The sequence below is a fragment of the Dreissena polymorpha genome, chromosome 6 (assembly GCF_020536995.1).
Source record: "Dreissena polymorpha isolate Duluth1 chromosome 6, UMN_Dpol_1.0, whole genome shotgun sequence".
Classification (NCBI taxonomy): domain Eukaryota; kingdom Metazoa; phylum Mollusca; class Bivalvia; order Myida; family Dreissenidae; genus Dreissena; species Dreissena polymorpha.
Window position 1 is genome coordinate 93,524,105 of NC_068360.1, and position 25,549 is coordinate 93,549,653.

General features: G+C 36.9%; 1 protein-coding gene across 1 annotated transcript; it reads left to right on the forward strand.

Moving 5' to 3' along the window:
- Positions 1-1,833: 1,833 nt before the first annotated feature.
- On the forward strand, positions 1,834-20,685 carry LOC127835907 (uncharacterized). The gene is made up of 6 exons (XM_052362327.1): positions 1,834-1,881; positions 3,887-3,949; positions 4,381-4,460; positions 13,607-13,837; positions 16,145-16,462; positions 20,421-20,685. Exons 1-6 carry the CDS (start codon positions 1,834-1,836, stop codon positions 20,683-20,685), a joined length of 1,005 nt encoding a protein of 334 aa, XP_052218287.1.
- Positions 20,686-25,549: the final 4,864 nt, after the last annotated feature.

Genomic DNA, 25,549 nt, shown 5'->3' on the forward strand with positions numbered 1-25,549 from the left:
ACAAAACTTTCCGCGTTTTGTGGTTTTCCGTTATAAAGAGACCTTTCAACGAAAAAAAAAAAAAAATCCATGAAAGCGGAGTGTCGCACCTGATCAACCTGTGTGGACTGCATAGACTTCTCTGTGACGATACTTTACGCACATGCATTAAGGCCAGTTTTTCCAGAACAAAGTTCAATTTTGTGTTTGCAATCAAAGTCACCGATAATGTCATCAGTGACAATTACTTACGCCATCGTTTGTGGACATCATACTACGGTTATAATCAAGGTCATTATGACGGTCATGTTGTTAACCCATTTATGCCTAATGGACTCTCCCATCCTTCTAAATTGGATCAATTTATTTCCAAAATAAGGGATGTCTAGTATATTTATTTCTATATTTAGAATATTTCTTACAGATATTCCTTTAAGCAAACAGCGCAGACCCTGATGAGACGCCTTTTTTCTAGACGCTAGGCATAAATGGGTTAATGGACGTAAAGATACAAGCGTTTGCAACCTGACGGGTTCTAACTTTGATTTTAGTGTTGTTTAATTTTTTTTACTGTTTCACATAATTACATGAGATAATATGCGCCTTGTTCTCGGAAAACGGGGCTTAATGCGTGTGCGTAATGTGTCGTCCGAGATTAGCCTGTGCAGTACGCACAGGCTAAACAGGGGCAACATTTTCCGCTAACACTGAATTTTGAATAAAACAAAAATCCATAAAAGCGAAAGTGTATTCCCTGATAAAACTGTGCGGACGTCACAGGCTAATCTGGGAAGACACTTAACGCACTTGCATTAAGCCCCGTTTTCCGACACCGCGGCTCATATGCAAAGTACACGTTTCGCACACACTACTCTTAGTATGACATACTAGTTTTTCTCGTATATGTTTTTCATTCCCTTGCTGTGTTGTTGTTGTTGTTTTGAGATCGAGTCTATAGGCCTAACTAACTTTGATTAACAACGAAGTCTTAAACTAGTCTGACTAGTTTGTAATTTAATTACCACCAAGTGTTAGGTATCTGTGACTTGACATTTAGCATTGCTCAGTTGGTCGGTGTCGGCTCAGGTACATCTTAAAAGTACCCCTGGTAGTCTTAAGTATACTACAACGTACCCCGGGTACGGACGAAACGCGTAAAGGCACCAGGCCATACTTCGGTGGTACTTTTTAACCCGTTTATGCCTAGTAAAAAGGCCTTGGCAAACAGCGTAGACCCAGACGCCGCATGATGCGGCGTCTCATCAGGGTCTGCGCTGTTTGCTTAAAGGAATTTCTGTAGGAAATATTCTAAATAAATAAATAAATATACCAGACATCCCTAATTTTGGAAATAAATTGATCCAATTTCGAAGGATGGGAGAGTCTACTAGGCATAAATGGGTTAATCAATTGTCCGTAGTAATACCTTAGTCGACAATGACGAATCGAGCTTAAGAATTTGTTAATGTAAACCCTGTAATACAAGATAGCAGCCACTCTAATATCTCAGCGAACATAATAAATTTCATGGTCACTGAACAGGTACATCTAACGTGGTTATCAGAGCTGACATAGTTCAAGTCAGGCCACATCTATCATCTTTGTTATTTGATCTTAGCCTTCAAAAGGCGGTGAATGCGAAGGTCGGATCTCAGCGGTCATTATAAATACTGCGGGCATATTTATAATTATTGCATTGCATACACAAGGTGATCAAAAGGCCATATTAGCATTATAAATAACATAGAAACCATAATCCTGTCGTTGACAGTGAATAGCTAGCATTAGTCGCGACATAGATTATAAAGTAGCCTTAATGCTATTGTAAAGGTCACTTTCTAGATCACTTGATCGATGGATCCCGACAGACGTCCCGAGGTCGCCATGATTACGGCCATGAAAGTTTGTCAATTTGAATTTAGACTCGCCCTAAGAAAAATGGCTTAATTATGTAAAGCGTAAAGTGTCGTTTCAGATTAGCCCGTGCAATTTGCCCAGGCAAATTAGGGACGAAACTGTCCACGTATGAGGTATTTGTCATTTAAAGAAAGTCTCTTCTAAGCGAAAATCTAGTTTAGGTGGAAAGTGTCGTCAATGCTTAGCCTGTGCGCACTTTACGCACTTGTATTAAGCCATGTATTCCCAGAGCGCGTCTTGATTATAATGGCTTAGAATGCATTTAATCGAGATAGCGTTCCAAAATCTTATTATGTACCTACAATAGCAGTTTAAAATCTTGAAATTATACAACGGGCATAATTAACGCGTGCAATTGTAATGAAAATAAATTAAAATTAGAAGATTTTGACAGATATTGAAGTTTGTCATTAAATGCCTTATATAAATAAATGTAAACATTGGATCTAATAAGCTCGAGTATAAAAAAAAAACAAGAAAAAAAGAAAGGAAGAAAAAACGTAACCCTCAACTGGGCTCGAACCACTGATTCCAGGGGTAAACGTCTAACGCTTGGACCACTCGGTCATCCGTGCTCGTAGGATAAGAGATGTATGTTCTACCTAACTAGTATATAAGCGGTCCTCGTAGTGTTACAGAATATAACGACAGCAACAACACTCTTAAAATTATTCAATCGTTTCGCGATTTTCAGTTTTTAAATGGATATTGTAGAACATGGTGTTCAGTACTACTGTTTCCTCGCAAATATCATAACTACAACAAAAATTTGCGAATCTGAAACTATTTTTTTTAATTCTGTCAATTTACCAAAACGCGAAAAAATCCATTTAATATTGCATGCAAAATATACGGGCCGCGGTAAGAGAAAAAAGCATTGTGCCTTTCCAAATAAACATTATTTGACTATATTTGCAGACATCTTTGCACACACATTCAACTAAGAAACTCTACTTGTGAAACACAAGTAACGTATGGATATCCTTAACAGCAACGCCAAGAAGACAAGTAGAGGGTAAAGTAAACGTACAGCTATTTTATGTTGTAATAATGATTGTCCATTTTTTTATTTCATCATACAGTTAATTATATTGTCATGAAGGCACTCAGGTTAACCATGTTAACCATGTTAACTTAAATGAGATGGTTCGTGATGCACAATAAACACATTGCAACCCCTCAAGGTCATATGCCAACACAACGAATTTTCAAGTCGTGATATCGTATCATTCTGTGACTGTTTATCAATTTTATTTTGGGAATGGTTGTTGCATAGCGACCATCAATTATTGTTGGTGTTTAAATTTAAAAAAGGGGAAATAACTTTGTTTACTTCATTTCTATATTTTTGGGCAAACATGTCGGTATACTGTTGACATTAGTTTTGCCTTTTTTTCGAACAGTTCATGACACGTTTATTGTAAAGAAAATTCCGACAGCGTCTTTCTCGTAAAGGTCATTAATATATTAATACTTTGTCAAATATACCCAACAAAAAATAACAAAGGAATCCGTAGAGCAGTGGGGATAAAAAGATCCGTAAACATCCACAATTAACACTGACAAAGCATAAGGTTCCTTTAACCCATTTATGCCTAGCGTCTAGAAAAAAGGCATTGGCAAACAGCGTAGACCCAGATGAGACGCCGCATGATGCGGAGTCTCACCAGGATCTGCGCTGTTTGCTTAAAGAAATTTCTGTAAGAAATATTCTAAATATAGAAATAAATATAATAGACATCCCTAATTTTGGAAATAAATCGATCCAATTAAGAAGGATGGGAGAGTCAACTAGGAATACATGGGTATTGGAGTAGTTTGCTCCTCAAACATTTGAAATTTTATGCGGACGGTCCTTTGTTAGTCAAGGGCAAAAAAAAAATCATGATTGTGTTTACAAATGCGTTATGATGATAGCGCATTTGGAGTTGCAATTATTTTGCTTGAAAGATGTGAAAGTAGCGCGCTTCATAAACTTGTAACATTTTAGGCGATTAGAACACCTGACATAGACCGACCAATTGATCAACCAAAATACCACATCCCAGGGGAGGTAACACACGTATTATGAACCAATCTCCACACAGAGTTGTTGTTCCTTGCTCTCAGATCCAGCTATGCTGGTTCCAGTCCAATCTTTGCGCGGATGTTGATTATGAACATGAAAACATATATACATTATATATAAATTCGAATGTTCGCGAAAGTACTACATTTTATGAACAATTAGCATTATGTGTATAAAACACACACCTATATGCGATTACGTAATATTATTGTAGTTTAACTAGCACATACAACGCAAAAAGAAGACATTCTCATTGTAATGAAAATCATTTTACAAAACACATAACGACATATATACACACTCAGGCTATTGTACTTTTAACACCAGCATGATGTCTCTTTTCAATTGTCTTATAATAATGAAAGCTGTGTTGCTGTTTAGCAGACATAAGCTAGGCTCTTTACTCTTCCAATCAGGTTAACCACTGTGGCCAGCATCTTCCAGCCAGCACTGTCAATATGCGCCGTGTTCTAGCAGAAAACGGGGCCAAGTACAAGTGCGCAAAGTTTTGTCGTAGATTAGCATGGGCCAAGTACAAGTGCGCAAAGTTTTTTTGTAGATTAGCATGGTCCAAGTACAAGTGCGCAAAGTTTTGCCGTAGATTAGCATGGGCCAAGTACAAGTGCGCAAAGTTTTGTCGTAGATTAGCATGGGCCAAGTACAAGCGCGCAAAGTTTTGTCGTAGATTAGCATGGGCCAAGTACAAGTGCACAAAGTTTTGTCGTTGATTAGCATGGGCCAAGTACAAGTGCGCAAAGTTTTGTCGTAGATAAGCATGGGCCAAGTACAAGTGCGCAAAGTTTTGTCGTAGATTAGCATGGGCCAAGTACAAGTGCGCAAAGTTTTGTCGTAGATTAGCATGGGCCAAGTACAAGTGCGCAAAGTTTTGTCGTAGATTAGCATGGGTAAAGTACAAGTGCGCAAAGTTTTGTCGTTGATTAGCATGGGCCAAGTACAAGTGCGCAAAGTTTTGTCATAGATTAGCATGGGCCAAGTACAAGTGCCCAAAGTTTTGTCGTAGATTAGCATGGGCCAAGTACAAGTGCGCAAAGTTTTGTCGTTGATTAGCATGGGCCAAGTACAAGTGCGCAAAGTTTTGTCGTAGATTAGCATGGGCCAAGTACAAGTGCGCAAAGTTTTGTCGTTGATTAGCATGGGCCAAGTACAAGTGCGCAAAGTTTTGTCGTAGATTAGCATGGGCCAAGTACAAGTGCGCAAAGTTTTGTCGTTGATTAGCATGGGCCAAGTACAAGTGCGCAAAGTTTTGTCGTTGATTAGCATGGGCCAAGTACAAGTGCGCAAAGTTTTGTCGCTGATTAGCATGTGCCAAGTACAAGTGCGCAAAGTTTTGTCATTGATTAGCATGTGCCAAGTACAAGTGCGCAAGGTTTTGTCGTTGATTAGCATGGGCCAAGTACAAGTGCGCAAAGTTTTGTCGTTGATTAGCATGGGCCAAGTACAAGTGCGCAAAGTTTTGTCGTTGATTAGCATGGGCCAAGTACAAGTGCGCAAAGTTTTGTCGTTGATTAGCATGGGCCAAGTACAAGTGCGCAAAGTTTTGTCGTAGATTAGCATGGGCCAAGTACAAGTGCGCAAAGTTTTGTCGTAGATTAGCATGGGCCAAGTACAAGTGCGCAAAGTTTTGTCGTTGATTAGCATGGGCCAAGTACAAGTGCGCAAAGTTTTGTCGTTGATGAGAATGGGCCAAGTACAAGTGCGCAAAGTTTTGTCGTTGATTAGCATGGGCCAAGTACAAGTGCGCAAAGTTTTGTCGTTGATTAGCATGGGCCAAGTACAAGTGCGCAAAGTTTTGTCGTTGATTAGCATGGGCCAAGTACAAGTGTGCAAAGTTTTGTCGTTGATTAGCATGGGCCAAGTACAAGTGCGCAAAGTTTTGTCGTTGATTAGCATGGGCCAAGTACAAGTGTGCAAAGTTTTGTCGTAGATTAGCATGGGCCAAGTACAAGTGTGCAAAGTTTTGTCGTTGATTAGCATGGGCCAAGTACAAGTGTGCAAAGTTTTGTCGTTGATTAGCATGTGCCAAGTACAAGTGCGCAAAGTTTTGTCGTTGATTAGCATGGGCCAAGTACAAGTGTGCAAAGTTTTGTCGTTGATTAGCATGGGCCAAGTACAAGTGCGCAAAGTTTTGTCGTTGATTAGCATGGGCCAAGTACAAGTGCGCAAAGTTTTGTCGTTGATTAGCATGGGCCAAGTACAAGTGCGCAAAGTTTTGTCGTACATTAGCATGGGCCAAGTACAAGTGCGCAAAGTTTTGTCGTAGATTAGCATGGGCCAAGTACAAGTGCGCAAAGTTTTGTCGTTGATTAGCATGGGCCAAGTACAAGTGCGCAAAGTTTTGTCGTACATTAGCATGGGCCAAGTACAAGTGCGCAAAGTTTTGTCGTACATTAGCATGGGCCAAGTACAAGTGCGCAAAGTTTTGTCGTAGATTAGCATGGGCCAAGTACAAGTGCACAAAGTTTTGTCGTTGATTAGCATGGGCCAAGTACAAGTGCGCAAAGTTTTGTCGTAGATAAGCATGGGCCAAGTACAAGTGCGCAAAGTTTTGTCGTAGATTAGCATGGGCCAAGTACAAGTGCGCAAAGTTTTGTCGTAGATTAGCATGGGCCAAGTACAAGTGCGCAAAGTTTTGTCGTAGATTAGCATGGGCAAAGTACAAGTGCGCAAAGTTTTGTCGTTGATTAGCATGGGCCAAGTACAAGTGCGCAAAGTTTTGTCATAGATTAGCATGGGCCAAGTACAAGTGCCCAAAGTTTTGTCGTAGATTAGCATGGGCCAAGTACAAGTGCGCAAAGTTTTGTCGTAGATTAGCATGGGCCAAGTACAAGTGCGCAAAGATTTTTCGTTGATTAGCATGGGCCAAGTACAAGTGCGCAAAGTTTTGTCGTAGATTAGCATGGGCCAAGTACAAGTGCGCAAAGTTTTGTCGTTGATTAGCATGGGCCAAGTACAAGTGCGCAAAGTTTTGTCGTTGATTAGCATGGGCCAAGTACAAGTGCGCAAAGTTTTGTCGTTGATTAGCATGTGCCAAGTACAAGTGCGCAAAGTTTTGTCATTGATTAGCATGTGTCAAGTACAAGTGCGCAAAGTTTTGTCGTTGATTAGCATGGGCCAAGTACAAGTGCGCAAAGTTTTGTCGTAGATTAGCATGGGCCAAGTACAAGTGCGCAAAGTTTTGTCGTAGATTAGCATGGGCCAAGTACAAGTGCGCAAAGTTTTGTCGTAGATTAGCATGTGCCAAGTACAAGTGCGCAAAGTTTTGTCGTTGATTAGCATGGGCCAAGTACAAGTGCGCAAAGTTTTGTCGTTGATTAGCATGGGCCAAGTACAAGTGTGCAAAGTTTTGTCATAGATTAGCATGGGCCAAGTACAAGTGCCCAAAGTTTTGTCGTAGATTAGCATGGGCCAAGTACAAGTGCGCAAAGTTTTGTCGTTGATTAGCATGGGCCAAGTACAAGTGCGCAAAGTTTTGTCGTTGATTAGCATGGGCCAAGTACAAGTGCGCAAAGTTTTGTCGTAGATTAGCATGGGCCAAGTACAAGTGCGCAAAGTTTTGTCGTTGATTAGCATGGGCCAAGTACAAGTGCGCAAAGTTTTGTCGTAGATTAGCATGGGCCAAGTACAAGTGCGCAAAGTTTTGTCGTTGATTAGCATGGGCCAAGTACAAGTGCGCAAAGTTTTGTCGTTGATTAGCATGGGCCAAGTACAAGTGCGCAAAGTTTTGTCGCTGATTAGCATGTGCCAAGTACAAGTGCGCAAAGTTTTGTCATTGATTAGCATGTGCCAAGTACAAGTGCGCAAAGTTTTGTCGTTGATTAGCATGGGCCAAGTACAAGTGCGCAAAGTTTTGTCGTTGATTAGCATGGGCCAAGTACAAGTGCGCAAAGTTTTGTCGTTGATTAGCATGGGCCAAGTACAAGTGCGCAAAGTTTTGTCGTTGATTAGCATGGGCCAAGTACAAGTGCGCAAAGTTTTGTCGTAGATTAGCATGGGCCAAGTACAAGTGCGCAAAGTTTTGTCGTAGATTAGCATGGGCCAAGTACAAGTGCGCAAAGTTTTGTCGTTGATTAGCATGGGCCAAGTACAAGTGCGCAAAGTATTGTCGTTGATTAGCATGGGCCAAGTACAAGTGCGCAAAGTTTTGTCGTTGATTAGCATGGGCCAAGTACAAGTGCGCAAAGTTTTGTCGTTGATTAGCATGGGCCAAGTACAAGTGTGCAAAGTTTTGTCGTTGATTAGCATGGGCCAAGTACAAGTGCGCAAAGTTTTGTCGTTGATTAGCATGGGCCAAGTACAAGTGTGCAAAGTTTTGTCGTAGATTAGCATGGGCCAAGTACAAGTGTGCAAAGTTTTGTCGTTGATTAGCATGGGCCAAGTACAAGTGTGCAAAGTTTTGTCGTTGATTAGCATGTGCCAAGTACAAGTGCGCAAAGTTTTGTCGTTGATTAGCATGGGCCAAGTACAAGTGCGCAAAGTTTTGTCGTTGATTAGCATGGGCCAAGTACAAGTGCGCAAAGTTTTGTCGTTGATTAGCATGGGCCAAGTACAAGTGCGCAAAGTTTTGTCGTTGATTAGCATGGGCCAAGTACAAGTGCGCAAAGTTTTGTCGTACATTAGCATGGGCCAAGTACAAGTGCGCAAAGTTTTGTCGTACATTAGCATGGGCCAAGTACAAGTGCGCAAAGTTTTGTCGTACATTAGCATGGGCCAAGTACAAGTGCGCAAAGTTTTGTCGTACATTAGCATGGGCCAAGTACAAGTGCGCAAAGTTTTGTCGTACATTAGCATGGGCCAAGTACAAGTGCGCAAAGTTTTGTCGTACATTAGCATGGGCCAAGTACAAGTGCGCAAAGCTTTGTCGTACATTAGCATGGGCCAAGTACAAGTGCGCAAAGCTTTGTCGTACATTAGCATGGGCCAAGTACAAGTGCGCAAAGCTTTGTCGTACATTAGCATGTGCAGTCCGCAAAGGCTTATCTGAGACTTCACTTTCCGCCGAAACTGGATTTTTCCATTAAAGCGGAAAGTGTCGCCATTTATTAGCATGTGCGGATTGCACATGACAATTTGTGACGACGCTTTTCGCACATAAACTAAACCTCGTTTTTTTTAGAGCCTGGCTCATCTATATGACAATGTGAGTGAATTCTCATCAACCAGAGCGAGTCTCATCTATATAAGACTGTTAAGGAATCCTCATCAACATACCAGCTTCTGGCTTATAGGTTTCACGTGTACACCAAATAGGTATCAGAGTCCAAGGTCGGTGAAGGCGGCTAAATTCGAACCGTCCCCGGCCAAGGTGAGGAGCTTGTGTGGGATTCGTTTGTGATACAACTGGTCCCCTGTGATACTTGCTACACACTTGAATATTACAAAACGGAATAAAATGACAATATTCAATTTGTTCATATGTACAATGGAAAAGAAACATGTATACATATATTTATCAGCTGATGCAACAATGTGTATTAATAACCTAATAACAGATTACGTATACTCGTACAATTGATTACATTGTCATTGACAGATAAATATGATTTTGACCTTGACCATTCACCTTGAACAATGAGCTTTGAATGTGAGAAGTTTTCTGGTCGTGTGTAATAATAATTCCAAGATAAAAAAGAAGTATTCGGCAAGAACAAGATATGGGGAGAAAACAAAACGTTGATATTTAATTGTGACTCTGAAAAACTAAAATCTTCTCAGAGATTAACAAGTTACATAGCGGAGACGAAATTTGGACAGACGGACGAATATTCGCATTCGCATGCACTAATCCAAATGATCACAAGTGCACATTCACAAACACACATACACGGACTGAAGTTGTGATTATTTTACCTCCCAGCCATACACATTAATTGTAAGCATGTTTTATAGCATACAGTGAAGCTGAACGTTTTAATATGTCGGACGATGGAATTTTTAAATGAAATTTTATAATACAAAAAAATTAAATTGTGTTCTTAACTTCAGCAAAACAAGGACACTGATGTTCATTATGTATGTGCATTATTTTCCTTTATCAAATATATACTTTTATTCCACACATTCCAAATGTAAGCAAGATAAATCCACCTCTGTATTCTAATCTGTCAGATTATCTGATTTATCCTCAAACTTTAAACACAGATGGCTAGGGAACTGCATTCAAGTGAATCACTTGGTATGCTCATATTGGGCTCAGACTTCCTCCTCTTCATAGAGAAAGTCCTATGTGTATTCTCTTGCATCCGCATCGCCGTGGTCGTATGTTCAAACCTCCCCAGATCTGAAAGTTTGGACAAAAGCCACATGATCTTACTTTGTTACTGGAATGCCGATTGATAAATAACCTTAGCATAGTTCTCCTTCAAATAATTTTTAGACTGTTGTATTTTTTCGTGGCATTTCTTTTTTTGTAAAAGCTAATTGCTGTTAAAGTTTCATAAGTTCTTCCTGATAGATTTTGATCGTAACCGATATTTGTTTATGGTTTGAAGACATTCTTTTTACAAGGTCGGATATATGATTTACCTTTGTGCATAGTCTGTAAGGAAAGAGAAACTATTTATTTAACAATTGTTTCATACATTATATCACTTAATGCTTTTATCTTGAGAAATTATAACTCAATACATAATTTCGCGATCACCAAAAATACTTTAAAGCTTGTTTTATTGTTTAGCATAAATTAAATAATGAGGGACATTCAATAAACATGGCGTTAACTGTATCGAACGTTAAATAATAATAAAGACTTCTTCGAAAAGCGTAAAGCTATACTTTTTGTTATCTGTCTTAATAGTTTCAATGGGAATAAGGCTTTGATAGTACTACACGCAATACAGGATTCCCCTACCATTGTCAATCAATTGAAGAATGTACATATCGTTCATATTGCCCTTCATCCATACACGTATAATGTTCCAAATAAGAAACTTATCGGACAATTTTCAAGAAACTTATCGGACAATATTCATTTTTTCACAGCAATATTTAGATTTGCTTTTTTAACGCTCATGTTTGAAATCTCACAACTAACATTTCTATTAATGTGTATAGCAGGGCTAACGATTACTATTATATTTTATTTATTGTTCGAGTAATACAAGTATTAAGTGTAATTCAGTTACTGTTGTATGTAAAACGTACAAAACATTTTACATCTGCAGAAATTAAGAGTCATGCATAATCTTGTCATCACATGTAATATGCATACAAAGTTTAGTTATCAAAGCTTATGTTCGTTAAGAGATTGCTAACGTTTTGAGAAGCACACGGACGGAGGAACTGGATTGAAAGAAAGACACAATGCAAGCACACAGTAAAAAGTGTGTACAAGTTCCATAATAATATATGTTGTATATTTTTAATCAATTACAATATAACTTGTGTCTACTATAGCAGCATTAACCTAAACACGAAAGTTAAGCGTAATCCTCGCATCGCTCTTTATACGCATGCCAACTGGATGTGAAACTAATCGCCCAATCAAAAAAGAAGTATTAAACTGCAATACAATAATTTTATTTATTAAAGACGAATCGGGTTTTTTTTTTGAATATTTTCTTATGAACTTTATTATCAACTTGAGTTTTTTTTAGATTTTCACTAGAACCCAGGCATTTGAAAATAATTTTTAGGCGGATCAATTTATCTCAGACGAATTATGCTCAGTTGGTAGGGCGCCGAAAAAGTAATCCTGCCAACATTAATTGCGTGGTGATTGGTCAGGAAATTATTTCTACGACTATTCTCCTCCTACATCTGATGCAAGTAGAGCATTGAAATTCTGTTTAAAACGTCGAGTAAGCCAACACAAATGAAACAAAAGCCATCGTGAGCTAAACTGATACCCAATAGAACTCATCAGTTCTGAACAAGTAGTGATCACAAGCTTCCACTATCGCATTATAAGCAAGAACTTATCCATCTTCTGGCAAACACAGTGTGTTGTTCAACGGACCGGTACCATGTCAAAATTCGGCAAGAGTGCTTGCTCAACAATGTTATTTTTGAACTCGGCTTTTAACTTATTATCACAAATATTCTAAAAATGTTTCAGGAAGATCGGACAAGACATGATACTTCAAGGGTGTTATTTGCATCAATTGTTAGGAAAACTGTCTCACCGTCTGGCAGCATCGTGTTTTCAGCAGACCTTTCCGTATTTGTAATTTCTGTTGGTTAAAGGGGCCTTTTCACAGATGTATTTAAGATTGTCATTTAATGCTTTATATTGATAAATATAAACATTAGATCTAAAAAGCTCCGGTAAAAAATCAAGAATAAAATATAAAAAGTAACCGTCAACAGGGCTAGAACCACTGATCCCTGGAGTCCTGGATCAAAAAGTCTACCACTTAGACCACTCGGCCGCCCGCGCTCATAAAATGAACGATGTATTTTATTCTGTATATAAGCAATCCTCGTAGTTTCACAAAATATAACGACAACAACAGAACTCTCCAAATTATTCAATCGTTTCGCGTTGTAGTGCTTTATAATTTTCAGGTTTTTAAATCGTCAAAAGATGCATATAATGGCTATTTTAGAGCATGGTAAATGTTCAGTATTACTGTTCCCTCACAAATATCATAACTAAAACGAATTTGCGAATCTGAAACAACTTTTTTAAATTGTATCAATTTACCAAAACGTGAAAAGGCCCCTTTAACTACGAGTATGTTGTGCACAGGAGAACTCATAGAGTACTTTAGGTTGTGATCTGGCATTGCTTTTAGTACAAAGTATAACATTGCAAAGCCGGTTTTGTTTGTTAAACGTTACATATATAACAACGGACAGATGAAACGATCTGTTCATATCTTACATTCTCTTCTTTTTAAAACAAAATATCATGAAAGTAAAAGTTAAAAAAATGTTAAGAAAACACATTCAATTGTTTCCTTTATCTAACAGCAAGGGCTTGTGCCAAATACAACCATTCAATTTTATCAAATAGCTATGTATGTTTTACTCCTTATCATATCACCGTTTTTTGAATTTGTTATCTGCATTTTTTAAACATGCTTACTTTAATAATCAATGAGGGTTTATCCTGGGACTAGTATTATTTACAGATTACAGTACACACATCGACAATACAAATGAACAAATGACAGCTAATTCCAACACGGTTTATTCTATGACGAAATTAGAAAGAGAAGAGAATGTAACACTTCAAATAGCGTGGTTATCGTCAGCAGCATTGATGCCTCGCACATTCAAGCCGGGGAAAAGGGCCGCAGTGTCATATGCCACGGTAACTAGATTGACTGACTCGGAAAGCACATCTGTGATGCCCGTGGTCTTAAGAAAAGTGTTGCCCAAAGTAGGAAATACGAGTATTCGAGGAAGTAACATGCATACATCAAAAACCTACGACGAGGAATATATGGGTGATAATCATTTTCAGTGTTTTTGCGATGATGACTTTTATAATTACAGCGAAGATGAGTATGGAGAACAAGACGATGGGTATACTGACAGCGACGATGATTGTTGCTTCGACAGCGATGACGAATACAGTAATATGAAACATTCGAGGAAAAACAAGTTTCGTAATATATTCTTTTCTGCTAATTGGCACTTAAATAGATGCTGCTACAACAAAAGTAATGAATACTTTAGAGATGTTGATGACCTTTATGATGACCGAGAAAATGGTTATAGCGATAAACGTCGCTATGATGACTACTACAATCGCATAGAAAACGAGTACTATTCTGTACCTGATGATTACTACGATGCTGTAGACGATGCTCTATATGATGTAGACGACGATGACTACGAAGACTGTGATTCAGACCACATGTGTGTGAAATACATAACCGATACGACGAGCGAAGATTCCTCCTTCGGGTATCCATCCGATTACGGTTACGATTTGTATTCTGACTATGAATATCAATACAATGCCGTAAGTGATTCTTCATCTGACGATTGTGAGTTTTTACGATTTGGATTTGACTTTGACAAGTAAAATGATGACACAAATATATTTGCATTTTAATATGAGTTTTTTTGTTTGTTTTATTTTACGTAATTAAGTGAAGTTTTATTAACATTCTATGTATAACTATGATCATAATTGTTTACGTTTTTATTTTATTCACAAAATAGTGATTATGTGATTAAATGTATTTATAAAATGTAAAGGCTTAGATGATGTTCAATGTGTAAGCCTTTCTAAATATATGTCCTATCTCGTATATTATCAATATGGCATTCATATCTGACATTATACATAATAATTGCAGTCGAGGTTAAGCATGTTGGTTGCTTTTGTTTGTTAATCAAGCTTGTTTTATATAGACTTCAATAAGATGTATTTCGGATCCATACATTACTTTTGGTTGATGTTCTGATTTGTGTTCTGATATTTTATGATAATCAAACGTTATTTAAAATAGTTGGTGGCTTTAATTTCAAAATTACAAATGGGCCATGAAACTGCAGTAAAAAAGTTTCCCAAATCTTCGTGATATTTATTTGTTGCAATAAATCTGTGTTTTATTTCTAAGAAGAAGCGTATTAATTAAATGTCTTCGAGGTGAACACAATATATAAAACTTTACCTATTATTTAATGTTCGTTATTTGTATTGACTAGTATTTAACTTAACTAAATCAATGCAATGATTCAATTCGGAAGGCCATTTAAAAGGTAATTATGGGATACCGCATGAGTGTTGGGGTTAAATCAATAATTTTTTGAAAGGATGTGTTCATTTATGGATAAAGCCAAACTGTATGAAAAGAATGAGTAAATTAAACAAAAGTTAAAACAGTTTGGCCTCCTTCTCCTAATGAAGTTTGATTTTTGTCCGTTTGGACGTAAATGTATATGGTTCAACTAAAATAACAATTACAAGTTATGTTATATAAGAGGGTAAAATTGCAAAACACGAACGGATCAATACGATATGTGACAGGAAAACACGGAAGTTAACGAAAATAAATTATGTTCATTATATATCATTATTGTTGTTGTTGGTGTCAGTTCAAAAGACTGTGTATATATCACTGTACAGTTGTTGGTTTCAGTTTAATCAATTATGCATATATCATGTTATAGTGATTGGCTTCAGTTTAATTAACAATGTATACATCATTTGCTAGTTGTTTGTTTCTGTTATATCATGGATCGTACTTTATTTCACAAGTTTTGATATCAAACGTTTGTTCATGATTGGCTGATCCACGTCTGAAGATATTAGATGTCGATTTCAAACAATGAAACAAAATGTATTATACAAGATTACAGTGAAAAAATCTTTCCTTAACTAAAACTAACATTGATCAGATAAAGATAACATTGATAGTGGTATCACGCTCGGGTTTAAGTTTTCAATACAACATTGGATTTCTTATCAAAAATCAAAAATTGTATGAAAACATTATTAGCATTAAAGATCTGAACGTTTCTGAAGATAAAGCTTTGACGTAAAACAGATATATCTGTATGCATATCGAACTACTTTTTTGCAGATGTTGTATGAAATACGACCAACTGAACCAACAAAAAATACGGATAACTTGGAGGAAAATTATTTGTACAGATGACATCATATCATGATTCTTCTTAAAATTTAAACATCACATTTGACAATGCTTACTGAGCAAATGACTGAAATAACGATCGATCCATCCGTAAGTGGGACGTTTATCATGTTGACCACGGCAACTGGCTCAAAACGTAAACTAACGCAAATCCCGAGAAAGAAGATCGTTATCGTAATCAGAAGGAAATTGTTTAGGACAGTTATGACCACGCAACAGATCGCAACAGCAAGGACAATTATCACAAATTACAGGAATGATGACGATCATAGGGATGACGGTGACACTGATTATTTTGATAACAGTAAAGATACTACAAAAGAAAATGACTATAATGGTTATAACAATGATCTTTGCAACGAGTCCAATGCTGGAAACAATCAGGTTTGCGTTGATGACGTATATAATACCAACAACAATGCCGAAGATGAAGACTGCTATAACAACCAAGCCGATGACTTCTATATTGACATTGAAGCTGATATTTGTTATGACTACTACGAGAACTTTTATGGTTATCGCCTGCTTGGCAAAGTTGACAACTATAACTGCCGTAAGAATTCAATTTTCACGTTAAACGGTGCAAGAATTGCCGCATTCACTACAGAAATAACCGCGAAGATGACTACGATGTTTTTCTTGTTAAGGACTACATTTGTAACGAGGAAAACTTTTACGACATGGATGAGGCCTCCGAAAATGACATCGACAGCGAACACTCTGACAGCGCTGGTGATGAGGACTTCAGTTGGGGTAATGATGAGTTGGTCAACTTTACGTATACTGGTAGCGATTGGGACTACAATTGTCGAGATAAGCAATACTGTTACGAAATCGATAACGAGTGTACTGATGACGAAGACTATTATAACGGCAAAGAGTTAGACGTCGTTCACGACAGCGATGATGATGGATCTATCAATGGGTATTGTGCTGATCAGGAATATGACGATGATCCAGATTCCGACTACGATAATTATTCAAATGGTGGACTCAGTAACAGTTATTGTTCTGCGGAGTGTGCCTATTACATGTCTTTAGCAGAATACTATTTTCTCTTTGGTGATTCCTCCAATACTTCGTCTGATCCCGATGACAATCCCATTCGTTATGGTTATGACTATGATCATGAATATGATCGCTTATATGGCGACTAAGATGACGTCTAATACGGTTGCGATTGTAACAACAACGTCAGATTCTATTGAAATAAAGATTTTAAAGTTGCAGTTATAAATTGATGAGCATTAAATCTACATTGATAACGTATGATGTCCACTTTGTGTTAAACATATTTTGTTGTTCCTGTTTTGTATATAAATAACAATCAACTTGTTTTGTTGTTACTTTTTGTTGGACGGTTAGAAAAATGTCGGATTAGTGTATTACAAACGCGCGGTTGCACTTTACTGAAAAAATACTTATTTGTTTAAAAAGATCACGACACCTATAGAAAACTCTCACGAATGAGCGGGCTCTCCACTTTATCCCATTAACAATGGTGAGATATTTAAAAAGACATCATTAAAATGTTATTCTCCCAACACAGATCCGAAAAAGTTACGTGGTATAGGCACCGTTATGAATGATACGAAATGAAATCACATCTAAGGTACTATTTTCTATAGAAAAGATGCGGCCATACCATAGCAAAACCTTCAAGTCAGTTCTGCTCGTCTATATTCACACATGAAGACATTGCACTTTGATATTGATTTTATACATGTAGATTTGCAAAAGAATAAATAAAAATTAATGCCGAAAGAGAATGGGATGCCTTCTTGATGAGCGTTTTATATTAAATTTAATACATATTTCTCTACTCCTTATTTTATTACTTTATTTATATTATTATGTCGACCCCACTGTCAAAAATGCAACCATTGCCACTGCTGATAAACATACGCATACTTCAATTGTGTTCGAAGGTTTAAGTTTGTGAAGGTGAAAAATTTCGAACCATCATGTATGTGGACTATTGGTAAGTAACCCATTAACCAATCTCCACGCAGAGTTGTCGTAACTTGCTCTCACATGCTATACTGGTTCCAGTCAAATCATTGCGCGGATGTTGCCCATTACCGACAACACGCCAGACAAAACTTACATAATAACCGTATCGGAGAGTATATTTGTAGCTCTACGCGTTGCCGTTTCAGCGCCCTTTGAAACCACGTACTCGCCATTCCGATATGCCAGTAATATATCAATAAGACTATGAAGAACCTTCAGCCAATATATTTCAAAATCCCATTCTCTTCCACGTCGAGTAGTTATAGTCAAAAGCCTTAAACCTGACCGTGAGGGGACTTCGAATTAAATTGGAACGTATGACCAAAGTATCAAGACAATCCGTGCATCAGACATGTCGTTCACCTTAAGGGCAATTTCAAAGTAAAGTGTGAACATATATTACTTATGTGGGAATTAAAAGAGTTAAATAAATATATTTGTGTCAGGTCTGAACTTTAAGTTCGCATCGAGTTTTTAAATAAATTGGGAAAAATCATCATCATTTTATGACAATGTGTCACCGGTTCGAATATCATATCGTTTTAAATCGAGCTTGGTATTTAAGTTGGTATATGCATCCTTTAATCAGAGGAAGAATCACTTCAATTAAGACACAACTTGCAATCATCAAAGGAGAATGTTTCGCAAGCAAGTTTCAGTTCCGCACGTTGGTTCAAGGTTAATGTTACACTTCAAATATTTAACCTAATACTATTTTTTAGCATTTTGTCATATTTCGTGTCGGGAAATATATTTGAAGTACCATGTCCACTTCGGAAAGACCTTGGTACAGCTACTAACCAACTTCAGACCATATGGTAATACATGCAGTTAAAAGATCAAACTTGAAGACATGACAAATTTGATATTGCCATGGAATAATCTTGGGTAGACCTACGACATATTCCGCTTTGCAACTATCTGGTATGAATATATAGCCCGAGATTCGCGGTCTTTTACATAAACACAAATCTACACTCACACACACACACATATATAAATATATATATGGCATCTGAGTAGAACATTACTGAAATAACAAAATTATTTAATTATTAAATAGCTTATTTTAATACGAAATATTCATATTACCAGCTCAGGCAGAACCAATGACTATTTGAATAATCTTGATTGGTGCATACTAGATAGCTTTATGCGAACCATAAACATTTCGGTATCATATAAAAAAGTGTATTACTTACATATAAGGAAACCCCACCACAGGATCAAAAATGAAAACAGTCTAGGATGAAGTCGGGCACATGCCTGGAAATATTCTGTGTGTTAGTTTTTGTTTGGAAAAAAACATAACATATGGTATAATTATTATTAACAATTATAATAATAACAACAACAACAGAAAATGTACAACTCAGAGTATCGCATGTCTTAATCTGGCCCTTATACATGACTTGCGTAGTTTTTAAGCAGGAAATAAGTTGTATGGTTATTTTTCACTTACCTCTGATACAAATAGAGCAGTTGTCAGTTACTAGCATTGACAAATGTATGTGCACATAGTACTGGAATTCCAGTTTGTCAAGGAAAAGTTTAAGTAAAATAACTGACTTCCATGATATGACTGACATTCTAATATCGGATAACCCAACACAAGAGGACACAAGAAATTGAGAGATCGCCAAAGGCCTACACGAACTAAACACTTCTGAGCAGATAATCACAAGCTCTATAAGCAGTAACTAATCCAACCGTAGCAGACTTGTATTATCAACGGACCGGAACCATTTTTTAACTCAGCCGAGAGCCTTGCTGATCGACGAAGACAAAATTGACATCTTGAGGGATAACGTGTTTTTTAGCATTATAAGACAACTGTTGCATCACCTGACAGCCATATTTTGCAACTTATCAGATACATTTTCGAACTTTACTGAGATAGGTTTATTACTAATGTTCCGAGAAAGTGGCATGACGATTTGACAATATATGTTTCTTCGAGAGTGTAACTTCAATGTTGTTTCTACACTCATGTTAAGAAAACGAACAAAATACAGACTAAGACATTTTTGTATATCAGTTGTGTCCTCTTCGGTTGAAAAGCTATAAAATGAGAGTGAAAGCTAAACGTTAAGATAACAAGTTTAATTGTTTTCTTTATCTAATTGCAAGGTCATGTATCAAATACAAACAATTCATTTGCTATCAAATTGTAATGTATGTCATAAAGTTATCATACAACCTTTTTCTGAAATTGTAAATTGTATGTAACGCAACGCGCTATCTTTAACTTAAAAATATACATCAACGTGGAAAAATGCAGTGACTGGTATTGGTGACAGATTATAGTTCACCCACCGACAATATAATGAACATATGAGAGCACATTCGAATACTGTTTACTCAACGACGAAGTTAGAAAGAGAATTGATTGTTGCGATTTTAAGAGCGTGGTAAAGATCACCTGTATTGATGCCTAACACACCCACGCCGAAGAAACGGCAACTATGTGATGCCCGTGGCCGCACGAAAAGGGTTCGAAAAGTAGGGACTAAGAGTATGACAGGACCCTATACAATGACAACAAAATACAACGATAAGGATAAATTGTATGAAAATTATTTACAAGGTAATTGCTACGATGGCTTTTGTGACGAAAGCGAAAAGGAGCTTTACGATAAGGAATATAATGATGAAGATATTGAAAGCAAAGTTGAATGTAAATTCGACAGCGATAGCAACTTCTGTTATATGAATCATTCTTGTAAGAAAAACTTTCGTCATATATTCGATGAAGACAACTATTCGGATTTGAAAAATCGACCCACTGCTAAAAGCTGTAAAGAGAGTTTTCATGACTTTTTCGATAAACATGTTGATGATCTAAATAATCATCGTGAAAATGGCTATAGGGATAAGCGTCGCTATGACGACTTCTACAATCGCCTCGATACCGACTACTATTCTGTGCTCGATGATTATTTTAACAGAGAAAATGATGAAGACGACGAATACTACGACCCTGATTACGACTTCTGGTTTATGAAATACATAAAACATACAACGGACGAGGATTCCTTCCAGGATTGGAGTTCCCCTTCCGATGTAGACATGTCTGGTGAGCAGGAAGAACAATACTATGTCGACATTGACTATTCATCTGGCGAAGAGACATGAGCGAGGTTTTGGTGGTGTTTTGATGTTGGTGATGGCTGGTAATATAAGGACAATCATGAAAGTCGTGTTTTAATATAGGTTATAAGAAACAAATAACATACATTATACTTAAGTTATATCAACACCGTACGCATTCATTTTGATAATGCTTGTTAACTTTAGTAGTGTTATATTCACGTTATAATGAGTACGCGTCTAAACGTATTTTCAACTGTTTCAGTGTTGTAACGATGTTAATTATATTTCATATATTTTCCATAACATATATTTTCTATATGACAAAACAAAACTCACATCATTCAATATGATTGCGTGATAAGCCTAGCCTGTTGGTTGCTTTTGCATGTTCTCGGGATGTTTAAATAGTATTGTGAATGTGGGCAGGTCCGGATTTGTTCGGCGGTTGTTCGAAAAATTACTGATATGTTATAATAATTTTATGTTATAATAATTTTGTGTAAAGTATTCAGTCACTTAAATTTTAACATTTCAATTTCAAAACGAAATTATTTACGTGGAATAATTAAAACAAATGTTAAAAATTAATTATTTACGTGGACATTAATTTGAGATTGTATATACACGTTTGTATGAATTACTTACTGTGTGATAATATGAAATAAATGAATGAATGAATCATTTCAGTTTTACTTTTGCTGAACATTGATCTTGTAAATTTATAATTGTAGCAAGTTCGCAATAGTGCGGCTTTAAAAAGGTGTGCATATATTGGATATACTACAAGGAAATGTTACTATTTTTCTGTTGCATCCATGGTGCAAAATTTACACTTGCGATTTTCTCGTCCGATATTATGACATCACCCTCTTCCCTCTTTCTTTTTCAAGATTATTCGAGCATAAGCTGAACTTACTAAGTGTGATCCTATATTTTTCTTCATGTGTTTGTTCTTAATATGATTCAAGTGTAAAACCGTATTACAATAGGCAATACGATAAGGGACGTGGGGAATGTAACCCTTCGTTATGTCACGTGTATAAAATTATGAGAGATTGTAAATCAATGCCATTTTCCTCCTTTAATGTTTTTTTTGCAAAATCACAGCCCTGTTAAAGCAAAATTGTACCACTGTAGACAGTTACAGTTGAATGTTTGTATTTTAGTGGCTGTTCGATTGGCCTACTTCAAAAACTTCCTTTCCTGTGATTGTAATATTTAAGGAGCGAACAACTGCAAAGCCTTTAGCCCTTTGATTTTCTTGCTTTGTTGTATAGTGTGCACATTTTTACGGCATTATGTCTATTTTCATCTGTTTTTGATTTGTTGAATGTGTTTCTCGCACGTTTGATTTTATTCTTTGTTAAAAAATGCTATCAAACAATTTTGGAGATCGTTTTTGTTTTATTTTTATAATGTTCATTTGGGATTATAGTGTTGTCATACTTTGACCGCATTGTTAAATATGAAAACCGTGATCAATTGTATATCGTCATTTATATTTTCGTGAGTGTTGTTTAGTATATTAGTATTCTCTTTAAGGGCGGTTTGGAATTGCTCAACCATACACGAGTTGAACACAATTTTAGTCTTTTCCGTGCATTCGGGTTTTTTAAATGGCCGCATGATCAGAAAAACATGTCCAATCGAGTATTTCAAATTCGTGTATGATATCAGCAGTGTTCGCATATATGATATAGTAATCAGTTAGACTCAAGCCACGTTTTGATGAAAATGTGAACTGGTTTTCTTGTTCATTGTTTCGACGACCATTTATTATTTATGGGTAACAAAAGTTAATTGTTTTTGGTATCAATGACTTTTGCTGGATTATTTCGTACTTTCGATATTACATCGGTTGCATTTTTTGTGTTTGTAAGTTCTAGAGAGTCAAGATACTTGTCGAATTCTATTATATCTAATTACCTTTCCATTACATCACCAGTGATACATGTTTTACACGGCAGCCCGTATTTTTAAATTCCTTTTCCTATTTCATCAAATAATTTGAAAATCTTTATCAACTAAAACGTTTGATTTAGCAGGTGGACTATATGTATGACATAAAAACATATGTAATTATAGGGCAAAGAAATCATGTTTATCTTTACCCAGACTATTCCATATTGATTTTCTTCTACTATTGATATATTGTCTGATAATTCGTTTCGGAAGTATATTGCCAGCCCAACACTGTAGCGACCTTTGTTGGCTCCTAAACGCTTATTGTTGCTACGGGATAGTAGTTTCGCGCCGGCTCATGTCACGCCATCCAGAACTCTGTTCTCGGTCGAATAATGCGCTTTTCTCTCGTATTTGTTGGGGTACTGCCTTAGTTCGTTGTATACCGATCCATAGACCGATTACTTTGAGTTCACGGGTTCCGGTAGTGGCGGTTGTCCGAATTAGTCCAGTTGTTAATAATAGTGAATTGCTTCAATATCGGTCGGTGTTTTCCGTTTCTATTGTAGGCCGGCTCTATTCAGAGACGACATATTTCACAATGTCATTGCACTTCTCATGCGTCGTTTCTTAAAATCCGTAAAACAAAAGATTTGATCGCATACTTCGAGCTTCCAATGTTAGTGATTTGATGTTTTGCACTGTTGTTCCGAAATCTTTGTATTGCTTATGTATTTTAAGTATTTCTCTGTCACTGAACTTCATTTTTTGCTTTGCATCTTTTCATTCGATGTTAATGAATTGTGAAGCTGTTTCCACTTCTAGTGTACGTGTTTCTTTAGTTTTTACACAGTTCTCCAATGTTTCATATCTTGTATTTAATTTATTAAGTAGTTTTTCAATCTCGAATATTTTTGTTGGATATTCTTTTATTTTTCACGTCGTTAATCAATTCGATTGTCCATTGCGGTGGCTGCAATTGAGTCTATGTCGGTGCTTGAGGTGAATATTGTGACGTTCTTTGATATTCCTGAAATGACCCATGTTGGGGTGTTATGAATTGAAGATGTGGTGGGAAGTATTGTTCTCCATACACTGTTGTTGACGCATGCGTTGCGCTGTTAATCTGCGCGCCTGGTGGTCCTTCCGGTGAACGATTTGACATTATAAAGCACTTACCAGGTTGGGGGTTTGTAAAGTTTGGAGAAGTCTCGTCCGTTGTACGCTGTTATCCCTCCCCCTTTTCTTTCGTTATTTTGGCATGGCGTCTACAATAGTACAGTATGCGCACTTAAAACCTAATCTCTTCTAAACTTCAACTCGATAGAATATTGTGACTATTGTATTCCGTAAATGGTAAATTAGTAAAATATTGCTTTTAAATTGTAGTCGATATAATTGCCCAAGTATTGGATTACATCTATACTTGATTACGATGAAATATATCTGCTCTACACTAAAACTTACATATATCATATATAGGTTTAATTGATAGTGGTTATACGTTCGAGTTAAGTAATAAATAAAAACCTGGATTTCTAATCAAAGATTATATGGAAACACTATTTGCATTATAGATCTGAACGTTTGTCAAGATAAGGCTTTACCGTAAATTATATTTGGTATTGTTCGTTTTCATATGACAAAGGACTTGTCTGCAGGTGTTGTATGGAATACGACATAAGTGAATCTGAACGTAAAAATACGTGTAATTTGGAGGAAAACTGTGTTTACAGCTGACACCATATCGTGGTTCTTTTTAAAATTCAAACATCGAATTTGACAATGCTTACCGAGCACATGAACGAAATAACAGTCGATCAATCCGCAAGTGGAACATTTATCATGTTGACCACGGCAACTGTCTCAAAACGTAAGCTAACGCAAATCCCGAGAAAGAAGATCGTAATCGTTATCAGCAGGAACATGTTTACGACAGTCATAACCACGCTACAGATATCAACATCAGTAAGGACACTTATAACATATTACAGGAATGATGACGATCATAGGAATGATAATGGTGATTATTATTTTGATAACAGTAAAAATAAAACAAATGAAAATGACTGTAATTGTTATAAAAATGTTCTTAACAACGACTCAAATGATGGAGGCAATCATGATTGCGTTGATTACTTATATAATTCAAACAACAATGCCGAAGATAGGGACTGCTATAAAAAACATACAAATGACTACTTTAGTGAAAACGACGCTGATTATTTAAATGACTGCAACGGGAACTTCTACGGATATAACCTGGCTGGGCGCAAAGTTGATAACTGTAACTCCCGCTGGAATGACCACAATGTTCGCGTACAACGGTACACGAATTGCCGCGTTTCTTACAGAAATAACCGCGTATATTACTGCGGTGATTTCCTTGATACGGACTACATTTATAACGAGGAACATTTTTACGACATCGATGAAGCCTCCGAAACTGACACTGATAGCGAGCACTCAGACAACGTTGGTGATGAGGACTTAAGTAGTTGGGATAATGATGAGATGGTCAACTACACGTATTCTGGCAGCGATGTGGACTACAACTGTCGAGATAAGCAATGCTGTTACGAAAGCGATAACGAGTGTACTGATGACGAAGAATATTATAAAGGCCAAGAGCTTGACGTCGTTCACGGCAGCGATTATGATTCCGACTACGATGATTATTCAGATGGTGAACTCAGTGACAGTTATAGAAAAGAGTTGGTGTTCGAACTTTTATACGAATACTATTCTATATGGGGTCATGCCTCTGATAATTTGTCCGATCCCGATGACTATCCCATCAATTATGGATATGAACACGGTGGATATGAACACGATGAATCTAATGACGACTAAGATGACATCTAATACGGTCGCGAGTGTAACAACAACGTCACACTCTATTGAAATTAAGATTTTCACATTACAGTTATAAATAGATGAGCATTATATCTACATACGTCGCTGATTTTGCTGACAGCGATGAAGGTCACTTTGTGTAAAACAT